The sequence below is a fragment of the Lathyrus oleraceus genome, chromosome 3 (assembly GCF_024323335.1).
Source record: "Lathyrus oleraceus cultivar Zhongwan6 chromosome 3, CAAS_Psat_ZW6_1.0, whole genome shotgun sequence".
NCBI lineage: Eukaryota > Viridiplantae > Streptophyta > Magnoliopsida > Fabales > Fabaceae > Lathyrus > Lathyrus oleraceus.
The window spans coordinates 158,732,372-158,744,861 of NC_066581.1; the positions used below are offsets into that span (position 1 = coordinate 158,732,372).

The 12,490-nt window shown below is 36.1% G+C and overlaps 1 protein-coding gene across 1 annotated transcript; it reads right to left on the reverse strand.

The window, feature by feature from the left end:
- Positions 1-9,571: 9,571 nt before the first annotated feature.
- On the reverse strand, positions 9,572-12,212 carry LOC127125979 (subtilisin-like protease SBT1.2). The gene has a single exon (XM_051054838.1). It carries the CDS (start codon positions 12,141-12,143, stop codon positions 9,741-9,743), a length of 2,403 nt encoding a protein of 800 aa, XP_050910795.1. The 5' UTR covers positions 12,144-12,212; the 3' UTR covers positions 9,572-9,740.
- Positions 12,213-12,490: the final 278 nt, after the last annotated feature.

Here is a 12,490-nt window from a genome sequence, read left to right on the forward strand (position 1 = left end):
GTTACCACATGGATACTTCTCCACGATACACACCCAGGTACCGTTACGCCCAAGCATCACCGTATACTCATTTCAATAACCTATATTATCTTTCTAAGTTATTTATCAAGTTATTCTCCTAGGTTTTCTCACTCATCTTTATAAGGTTTTTAATCATGTTATCTCACATTCAACATAACAACAATATTTAACTTTCATCATAATATAATATTCATAGCATTTATATATCACATAATATTTTATATCATGGAATAATAATAATAGTCCTTTACGTTATCTTTCTAATGCAACCGTCCGCATCCAAAACGGAGTTACAACTCTCAAATAATTTAACAATCTGACTTAATCAAGAATATAGGTTAACATTTATCCATTGCATAAGTATTCAACAACATAATCCTTGGCCTAGTGGTAAGCCTTGTATCATACCAATGAGGTCCCAGGTTCGACCCCTATTGGTGGCATAATCTCTAAATATACTTATTCTAAACATTCTTCCTTTAACAAATTGATCATACCCAACCATTATAAAACATATATTATCATGAATCATGTGGTTAACCTCCATAATTTCAACAACAAAACACATAAACATCAAGCACCCAAAGAACACAATAAGTTCCTCACAATTCACACAAATCCTAACCCCCCAAACATCATCTCTCCTTCTCTCTTACCTACTTCTTCTTATCATTTTCTTCTTATTTCAATCCCCACCACACAAAATACATATATAATATATATAATATCAAGTAGTAATAAAATATCTTAATTGATATATTATCTTCCAGTACCAACTGACCAATTATTAATGTTATAAAAAATGTCTTCTGTTGTACTTATTAATATTGGTCTGTCTCTTTTATTAATAATTAATCTCTTTAGAGTTCACTAGTTACTCTATTGGTTCCAATTGATAACACTTAGAGCACATAAGAGCTCTAATTGTTTCAACTGACAAAAGATAGAGTACACGGGAACTCAATTAATCTCAACTGACAACTAATTGAGCATTTAAGGGAATATGGGATATTACAATGTTGTACTGTGAAAAGGTGGAAGAAAAGTGACAAGGATGGCTTTCCTCCTCGATAATTACACCAGTATTTAAAGACCATAATATAATCCCAACTCACGAGGTCCAGCTGCGAGGGAGTGATCATCGAATGATTTAAAACCTCTATCTCGAAACTATTGAAAGGGAAGCATAAACCCATGATCGAAAAGATGCACTCATAAAAGGGAATAATTCACACCCCGTACTCCCTGAAAATCCATTTATCGTCCTCAGGGACATGTACACCCCATCCCAAAGAAGGACCCATATTGAGGAAATCCCTTTACAAGATTGACTTTGCGAGAAACAACTGCTAAAATTACGAGATCCATCTAGGAGATGGAAGTATCCACTTTCGATTTTTTACTCATTATAAACACCACTTCCGTTGACTAAGGAAATATGAGGTTGAATAAATACAAATGGTAAAAGGTAAAGGTAACACACTGAAAAGTTATATGACTAATTCCACATAAATCATACAACGCCTTGTCCAAAGTAAGATAATAGACATTATCAATAGTACAGACCACCTCAAGAAAACACTTAAGTACTTCAATTTCCAAAAAGATCATTATGATATAACCTACGAAAAGACATGTGTAACGTGATGCCCATTTAAGGCGCGAGTTCCCAACGACGTCATACCTCTTGGTTTTCCACTTAAGTCGGGTGCGGCCAGCGAGAAAGGACAAATTCTACAAAGCCCATCGCACGGCAAAGTAGGTGCAAAGGCTTAGGGAAACTGTTCTGGGCCAATGAGAAGGCCCAACAATTGCAACCCAGAGGATGTGAAAACCACCAAATCACTAGAAAAGTGTGTCGTACCTCGAAAACAAATGAGAACACGGCCTAGTAAAGCGCCATCGCACGCTCGCAATGATGGACTGAACAGAGTCGCCGTCGAACTTTATTTATTCCTAAAAAGGAAAGGAGAAACAACTGCTAAAATTACGAGATCCATCTAGGAGATGGAAGTATCCACTTTCGATTTTTTACTCATTATAAACACCACTTCCGTTGACTAAGGAAATATGAGGTTGAATAAATACAAATGGTAAAAGGTAAAGGTAACACACTGAAAAGTTATATGACTAATTCCACATAAATCATACAACGCCTTGTCCAAAGTAAGATAATAGACATTATCAATAGTACAGACCACCTCAAGAAAACACTTAAGTACTTCAATTTCCAAAAAGATCATTATGATATAACCTACGAAAAGACATGTGTAACGTGATGCCCATTTAAGGCGCGAGTTCCCAACGACGTCATACCTCTTGGTTTTCCACTTAAGTCGGGTGCGGCCAGCGAGAAAGGACAAATTCTACAAAGCCCATCGCACGGCAAAGTAGGTGCAAAGGCTTAGGGAAACTGTTCTGGGCCAATGAGAAGGCCCAACAATTGCAACCCAGAGGATGTGAAAACCACCAAATCACTAGAAAAGTGTGTCGTACCTCGAAAACAAATGAGAACACGGCCTAGTAAAGCGCCATCGCACGCTCGCAATGATGGACTGAACAGAGTCGCCGTCGAACTTTATTTATTCCTAAAAAGGAAAGGGGAAATATCGATAAAACCCAAGAAAGGACGACAATGATTATGGTCGTCGCAACCAATATCAGGGTTCGGGAGTCGATTACACAAGGGGAAGGTATTAGCACCCCTCACGTTCGTTGTACTCAACGGGAATCTTTAGGTTAGTTGTGGGAGTTAGTGCTAGTTTGAAGTGTTAGGCTTCTCGAGCTATTAGGTGGGAAAGAAAGAATAGAAGAGAGAAGAATGTTTTTTGATTTTAAAATGAATGAAACTAAACCTAAGTTTTTTATTAATGGGCCTGACAAGATTTACAAATCATGCTCCTATATCTCCGGTTGCAATAGAGAACTCAAGGCTTACATAGTTCTGGGGAAGAAAATGCTTATTTGTTGGTCGATTTTAGCGAAACCTACCTTGTGTTAATCGACGAAAATATTGTTGGACTATCCAAAACAAGTGGAGAAGGGGACATTTGCATCACCTCCAAATGGATTTACAAATCAACATTCATGGGAAACGTCGCAAGCTTGCTCACACGTTCAAGTAGATGAAACATTGTTTTGCATCATTTTGAAACAAAATACCTTTCATTTGAGAAAAGGGGGTTAAGGGGTTAATCACGTGGTGGCGAGAATAAAGTTTGATTGGTTTGAATGTGTTTTGATTAATGGCAAGAACTTGGATGGGCGAGATATTCATCTCGAATCCTAGTCCCAGGAGCTCGTGGTATTAACCACGTTCCATTTCCATCTTATTTGCAAAAGGGTTTGATATTTTTATGTGTTTTTGAGATTTGATTGAGAAAGGGTTTGAATAAACCGCTTTTACAGTTTTGAATGATGGCGAGAGCTAAGATGGGCGAGATATCCATCTCGAATCTTAGTCTCAGAAGCTCGTGGTATCCACCATGTTCCATTTCCATCTTTATTGAAAAGTATTTGATAAGCATTAAGTATTTTTGAGTTTTATTATAAAAATTGCTTGACGTTGGATCAAGCGTTTGATGGACGATTGAGAAAGACTTGAATGACATGATCTGAAAGAAAAGGAATAGATAGAAATGGATGGATATAAATAAATGGATTTGTTTATTGAGAAAATACTCGACGTTGGATCGAGTTTTTATTTTTGATCTTTTTGAAAAGAAGTTGATTTTATTCTTGTGTTAGTACTAACTAAACAATCAAGTAATAAAGAAATAAAAGTAGTAAAATTATTACACGTCATGGGAATGGGGTTACATTTTGTCGAATGGGGATTCAAGATAATGAAACAATTAAATCGGGACCAATCAACAAGAAATGCTATGTATGAGTGTAGGTGTAAGAGAACCGTCTAATTGTAAGAAGGCCCGAGAGTAAGTCATGTGAAGAAAATAAACAACACAACAAGTTATATTTGCAAGACATTTAGAAATTAAATTGAAAGAAGTAAAACTGGGACGTGCACGGATAAAAATCGGGATGCGAGGATGCAAATCAAAGTCACATAGTGCAAAGAAATGCAAGGCAAAATGGAAATAGAGTTCAAATTCGATTTAAACAATAACGATGTTGGATCATTGTTTGTTATCATGAATCGAAAGAAATGCTAGCGAGAAACGCATCATTGCAAAAGAGCATGGAATAAAGTTCAAACACTTAGCCGATGAAAATGCAGGGTGAGGCTTGATTCACATAACAATAATGCAAACGGTAACAAACCCATGATCAAGCGAGCCTCACACTCAAAATTCAAAACAATCAACAAGTTAAGGGAGACGTGCAAAGTCCTAAATAATGTGCTCAAAGCCGGTTTGTGCGTATCGATAACAAATGGAATATCGTATGCAAGGATCATAACGCGGTGAAATAAAATCAATATCGATAAAAATCCGGCGGCATAATGACATGAAAATGTCGAAACCACTATTGAAAAACTTCAACTTTATAAAATGGAATTAAACAACAGCAAACCAAAATTATTTATAAAATTTGTAATTTTATGAAATCAATCAAAACTAAACAGTATTGAAAATAAAAATGAAAGACTTAAAATATCCAACATAAATTGAAGACACCAAGGGGTGTCAAAACAATAAACCAAATGGGCCCAAATAAATGTCACGATTCTTAACCCAAAAAATAAATTTAACTAGAAAAACAAAAAAAATGAAACCTAAACTATTACTCCCTCCGTTCCTTTTTAAGTGTCCATTTCTTATAAAAAAATCGTTTCTTTTTAATTGTCACTTGCAAAGTTCAAGGTAGTATTAATTATAATTTTGTCAAAATTACCCCTAGGTAATTATTATATATAGAGAGAGAGAGAAAAAGTAAAATGAATGTAATAAATAATTAGGGGTATTATAGGTAAAACAATAATTGTTGTTTGAAAAGTAATAATAATAATTAACTTCCTTGATGTGTGTATAAAGTCAAAAAAGAACACTTAAAAAGGAAAGGATGGAGTAATAAACAAACAGTAAAAAGAAAAGAAGAAAAAGATAATGCTAGAAACAAAATAGAAGTTTACTTCCCGTGAAGTCACTTGGTTTAAGGTAACCCAATAACCATTGAACACAATTCAAGTCTTGGCATCGAGATAGACGATGAAGAAACAAAATAACAAAGTTTTAAAAAAAACTTCTGAAATTAAAAAAAAAAAACGACGAAGTCGATGCGCCACCATGAACGAACGAACTGTGCATCACCTTCAACACAAATGCCAAAATGCAACGACACAAACAAAACACCAAAAACCAACATACAACATATTAAATCGAAAATCAAGTTGAAAGTTACCAAAACACTCGTTATGTCGCTGTCAGAATCGTGCTACGTGATTGATTCGTTGTCGCACGCGGATCAAAACGAGTAGTTTTTCAAAAATGTAATTTAACGACAAATTGACTCAAATATCGTTCTCAATGATTCTTGTTTAATTAATCTACCGATAGAACAAAAGGGGGGGTTGGTTGATTTAGATTCGAAAAAGTGATTTTTAAAAGTGATTATAAAATAAGCTGACACGAACCAACCTACTGCATCATCTTCCGACTTATCATTGATTCTTATAAAATTCCAAATCCCTAACGGGTCTGCTTCTATTCGATTACAATTACCATTAACAATCGTAAAGGAAATTATGCGAGTAATATTCCCAAATTTCGAATTAAGCAAACAGATTAAAAACTATTGCGAATTAAGCAGACACAACTTGATCGTTCGTGATAAAATAAAAGCTATGTTAACACGAAATTGATTCGGGATCATCATTCATCAATCGAATTTAAGGATTCTATCTTATAGCAACAATTAGATTAAGCAAATAATTGGAATTATAAGAAGAATTCAAAGGAAACAAATTGGAATTAATAAAAACCTCAAAGCGGATTCTGAATTACAGCAGGTTGATTCAAAAGGGATTAGTTCTCCATAGTCATCTTGCTAGCTCTCAAAAAATCGTACATGAACAAAAAAAGCGTAACCCTGTTTTTAGCTGCCTAACCTAGGTAAAAAACCCCAAACCCGTTTCACAACTCAACCGGGTCAAATGTACGATCGAGGCCCAATACAACTAACCCAAACAAAATATAAAAATAATGCAGAAGCTTCAACGAAATTTCTGGCCCTGCTACAGTCTGATTCAGCTCTCGACTTCTAAACAAAAGTTGTAGATCTTTTTCTTAGCTTTCTATCGACTGCTACAGTCCTAACTCAAGATATGATTTTTCTCGCGAAAGCTGCTAATGCTGAAAATTAAATACGAAAATTAAATAAGTGCAAAAATAACATAAATTATGAAAACACATTAAAACATAAAAATAATCAAAGCAAACCGAAGAAATGCTTAAGTACAAACATGGAAGAACGTGCATCCAAAATGCACTGATCAAATTCCCCCCACTTGAACCTTTGCACTCCGAGCAAAATGAAAAACAAAACAAAATAGAGACACATCAATGGTTACTCATTCTAGGCTACAAGTCATCTTCGGTTAAGTTTGCTTCGATAGGTACTAATCTTGCACAGTAAGGACATTGTAAGAACACTAATCCACAGTTATGCAGACATAAACCTCCTGAATACACAAATCAACTCGAATCATGTTATTATATTAAAGTCTAACTTACTCATCCTTCTTTGGCTCTTTTTCATTCAGGCGCAATCACATTAAGCCCGTTATCTTCACACACTCATAGCAAGGCGACCGGTTAGTGACTCTGATCCTTTTCTGCATGGGGTTCTGGTACTTAAGTGACATAACCCTTTGCTTACTCAATTGTAGTTGCGGGGGATCGGACCGTAATCCTCCCTACCAAGTTCAGCACCAGAACCCGCTGAACCAACTACAAAAGAGTCTTATTTCCAACTTTTTTGAAGGTTCCACAACCGTTGGGTTAAGTGACCGGGTGAGGGTCACCAAACTTAGAAGGTGCATTCCTTCATTTTCTTCTCTTTTTTTTTGGAACACTCACTTATATTCATCGGCTTCCTTGCGTAGAGTGTGTGTGAGATGGGGCTGACTGCTGAAATAAACTACTCGAGAGCTGTCAGAGAATGAGAATTTAAGGCTAAAACATAATAAGAATTTGAATCAATTTCCATATGCAGGAGACTTACGGTGTTAAGACGATACCGATCTTGTGAATTTTTCCCAAGTCTCTGCAAACTAATCTCAAATTAGTCAGTCTATAGCCTAAAACTTTCAAGAAGATGCATTTTTTTTAGCAACTAAAAACCAAAAACAGAGAAAAACTGAAAAACAAAATAAACAAAACAAAACAAATAAATGAGAAATGCAACCTCTACTTGTGTTATTGCTTGGAAGACTCCATGCCTGTTTCCGTTCCACGTAATCCATGGTGTTCCAACGTTTCACAATAATGTTCTTCCATTATAGATCCCACGCAATCCACTACTTTCAGATGAGATGAAAGTCCTGCTTATTTCGGCGATGTTGCGACAAGAGCTTACCAGATTCAAATCTTGAATACAACTCTTAACCAGCTTGGTTGTTACAGTTGATCTGAACTTGCCATTCCTGAAAAGCCTAAACAAATTTTGTTGTCAAATCTTTAGCAACTCATGCATACACAAACTAGCGACACCAGTAGCAGAAGAACAAGCATGAAAACGAAATTGTTGTTTTGAGAAGTGAGGTTTCGTGTTCAAATCGGGCGTGAACAGTGTTTGATGATGGTAAGGGTGTGCTCCAACGAGGTTTAACGACGAGGTGGATGTGGTTATGGAGATGAAGAAAAACGGTGGTGGAATTCTCGCAGCGAAAAAAAAATCGGAACGAGAGGAAGTTATGGTGGAAATAAAATAGTCTTCTTATTTTTTCTTTTAAGACACGTTTTTCTTCTAAGTCTTATCTCAAAATCATCCCCTCTCTCTCCTCACGTGCTTCCCTTTTCCAATCACAAAAAGAAACCACATTCCCTTTCCCTTTTCTCACAGCTGGCCACCTACGAATGAATTGGTCTGTTTGAAGAATATGCTAGTTGTCAAATTGAAAGTGTGAGGAATCCTATGAACAAAGGCCAATTGAGAATGAACACTTGGCCTTATTTTTGGAAGTAGATAAGGATCAATTGGTTCTTTCTCCGTTTCCTCTTCAATCTCTTTTTTTTTAACAAATGATTAAAAACTAGATGAAATAAATAAAAACAAATAAACTTAATCTAACTATTTAAATAATACTAATTAATTACAAAGATAATTTTTAACAAGAGGAAATAAACAGACTCAAATGAATAAAAAACTCGGGCATCAAAATGCCCGAAATATTAAAATGAATGCACCATAATGATCAACGCGAAATAAATGACTCGGAAATATGCATGTTTTTGTCAAATTTTGAAATGGAAAATGCCCGGTTAAAACTGTTGAGAATGTGTCAAGTGTGAGTAGTATGGATAATAGTCTCACATTGGTTAATAATGTGGAGACTTGAGCATTTAGAAGTGAGAGAATCCACTCACCTATCACCTTAAGGTTTTGGGTGAATATGTGGTGTGTCTCTCACAAAGATATTGCTCTCGAAAAGAAGCCTCACAAAATTTATAAGTCTCTCACAAATTCGAAAGCAGGATAGATCTAAAGAAAGATTTGAGCACTGAAGTGTTAACCTTGTAGAAAAATCTCTTTTTCACTCTATTGGAAGCTCAAGTCATTTGTTGCATCTTGCAACCTCAATCTTAGATCAATTGAGATTCCCTAGTAAAACAATAGTATTTTTTAATATAGTCATAAATCATACTATTATAGAAAAATTCCACAAATTCACCATCATTTACATCAAAAGTAGAATTATAACTTATATCAATATCAATTCTAGTTAGAATTTATCATACAATTTAATAATAAAACTTTAAGAATGAAATATTCAATAAAAATGAAATAAATTTTTCTAACATAATTATAAAATTCAAAAGAGTGTCTAAAAACACAATCAATTGTTCAACAACTAGAAATAAATGCACAACCATAAAGACCATAAACAAAACAAAATACTAAAATGAATGTGTGTGTCTTGTCGCTATCACCACAAATGCAGGTAATGTTTTATTCTTAAAGTCGAAATATTCATCCACGTATCCTCTCATCACACATTGCGCATAACAATTCTCTTGAACCAGTATTTATAAACTTTTTCATATGCATCATCTAAAATGTCTTTCATCTCATAAAAACACACCATATTTGAATGAGTTTTGATTCTTACACATGAATCAAACACAACATATTTGAATGAATTTTGATTTTTAATTTTCAAAAAGAATATTTTTAAATAGAAAATAATAGCATTGATAATCTTATTTTTTTAAACAAATTTTGAAAAGAGGATATAATAAAAACTTATTTGATATAATTATCTTTAAAAAAACAAATTTCATTTTTTTAAAGCTAAAAGATACTGACCCAAGATATGCTCCAATTGAATTGATTTTTAGTCACAATTGGGGATGGTGATTTTTAGTCACAATTTATTTAACCTTTATATATCAATTTATTTTTCTCTACTAAAACTCCTAAAACAAAGTTTAGCACAAACTCTGCAACTAAACATAAATAAAGCAATGAAACCAATGCAACAATGATAATAAATAACTTCCAAGACAAACTTAGTAATAATGTTTGTTGTTTTCACCATTCTACTTAGTCTTCCAACTCACTACTATTGGGCTTCTAACTCTGTAAGAACCATTTTCTGAGTGTATCCATGTCAAATGTCCTTCTGCAAAGTTCATGGTAACCCTTTTTCTTGATATAAACCAAACTTTGTAGCTCAAGCTTTGATTTTCTTGTTTAAATACTAGCTTCTTTGGTTTCACTATCACTTTTACTCCTTGAGGTGCTACAACTTCCACTGAGTAGATGGAGTTAGGATTTCCTACATTTGTTACCTTCCTGCTGAACATTTTTCGACTCGTTCCGTCTTTAAAAATTACTGATATCGAAGGATAGTTAAGGCTGAAGCCTCTATTCTTCTGCATGATTGCATGGCAGCTAATGTTTCTGTGTGTGATGCTGAATATTTCTGAGTTTGTGTAACCAATGCTGCAAAGATGGTTGATGTAATCAGTTGGTTTGATATCGTATATTAGTCCTGGATTTAGTGCTCTATGTGGATTCACGTTTCCGGCTCCCATTGCGAAAGATGTAGCGGGTTTGTCTTCGTCGAGTATTGGTTTTCCTGTGTGGTCTATTACATCTGCTGTTGTCATGATTGCTGATTTGATAGCTGCAGGGCTCCAGTTTTGATGAGACGAACGGATAAGAGCCGCGATTCCGCTGACATGAGGACATGACATTGAGGTACCTGACATGACAGAGAAGTTTACTCGTCTATTGTCCTCTGGTAAGCCGGTTGGGCCGAGATTCTGAGGCCATGCGGCAATGATGTTGACGCCTGGAGCTATAACATCTGGTTTAAGGATTGAAGGGTTTGTAAAACTTGGTCCTCTGGCGGAGAATATTGCGACGGTTGGTGCTCTAGATTTCCCGATTACAGTTCCTCCGAATTCGATCCTAGCAAGTGGTTTCTTTGTGGAGTTTATGTAAGCTTTCAACGTGATGGATTCGTCGAATCCAACCAATGTTGCAGGCAAGAGATGAACATCAACTGAATCTTCTTCTAAGTTCAGCTCTGTGTTTGTCAAGATCATAGCAGCACCACCTGCTTCCTTCACAGCTTGACCCTTTTCTGATCTTCCGTTGACACCGCGATCGCAAACCACCATTTTGCCTTGAACTTTGTCTTTTGGAAGAGAGCCTTTGAGGCAAAATTGGCTCTCACTATCTCCACCATCTAGGTAAACCAGCTCAAGTACTTTGCTTTTGATTCCTATTCTGTTGTTTAATGGATACATGGATTCTCCGTAGAGAACTTGTCTGTTCGCCATGCGAACTATAGCCGGGAATTTCCTGTCAAGTGTGCTTGCACCAATAGTGGCAATCCAAGGAGCATCATTGGCAACAGACATTGCCATTGGGCCATTGTTTCCTGCTGCGCATATAACCGAAATTCCTTTCTCCATTGCTCTAAAGCTTCCGACTGCAATACTGTCGTCATACAGCGGCACTGGAAAACCACCTAGAGACAAGGATAAAACGTCGACACCGTCTCTGATTGCCACATCCATTGCAGCCATGATGTCAGAGTTATAGCAGCCATTGAACCAGCACACTTTGTATACTGCAATATGAGCACCGGGAGCCATACCTCTTGCCACACCTTTTGCATAACCAAAAACACTCGCCATTGGCACCGGAACACCACCAGCAGTAGATGAAGTGTGTGTTCCATGTCCAGAAGAGTCTCTTGGAGAAAGATATTCCGGAATTCTTGTAGGCGATACTGCAAAATGGCCTTTTGTGAAGTATCTTGCACCAATGAGTTTTTTGTTACAATTGGAAGAGTTAAAGGCTTGGCCTGATTGGCATATACCTTTCCATTTCTTCGGAACCGGAGGCATATCATGGTCAATGAAGCTAGGACTCTCTGGCCAAACTCCGGTATCAAGCACGCCGATTATGGTTCCACGGCCGAAACCAGATTGATACCAACCATTTTCTCTAGCAGGGCTGAGTCCTAAGAACTTATAAGAATATGTGGTTTGAATCTGGAGATTCCTATCAGGCCTAATAGAGATAACATCAGGACTTCTTTGTAAATACTCAATCTCAGCCTCGGTTAACTGAGCTGCGAAACCGTCCATGGCGGAACGGTACGAGTATAGTAGGCGCGAGGAAGGGTCTTCATCAGATGAAATAGTTTGCTGTATGAATGAAAGATGCCATTCAAGTTTGTTGGTGAACAAAGACTTGGTTGTGCCACGAGGGTGTAACTGAACAATGTAAGTTGCAAGAGTTTGTGCATGAATGGTGAGAATGAGAAGGAAAAGAGTAAAGAAAAAGAGTTGAAACTTGGATTCCATTGGTTTTTGTCGTTGTAGTAAGAGAAGAATGTGTTGTGTGGTGCATGATTTTGTGGAAGAATTGTAGGGGTATTTGAAGGTGTTGAGAAAGAATTCAAATATGAACAAGTTAAGCATTTGTTGAAGTCTGAGGAATATGAAGCTCGTGAAATATAAGAGCTCTTCATCACGAGTATCCTTTGTTAAGAGAGAGAAAGAAAAAAACAGAAACTGAAATTGAGTAGAAATCTAGGAGCACACAGTCTTTGTCACGAGATGTTTTGCTTAGTTTTAATACATGACTAAGTAACCGTTATTTTCAAATTCTATGAAAACTATGTTGTGTTAATTACTCTGATAATGAACCCAATAAAACCCGGATGAGACGGGAAGAGACTCTTCTATGCAAATCGAGTTCGATTCAATCCTGAATATACAACAGTATTAAATCTTTTGAGAGAGAATTTTTCCGTTTATTAGGATTC

What these genes read in the sequence shown, in the direction of transcription:
- LOC127125979 (XM_051054838.1), bottom strand. Translation starts at nt 12,143, where the DNA reads ATGCTTAACTTGTTCATATTTGAATTCTTTCTCAACACCTTCAAATAC.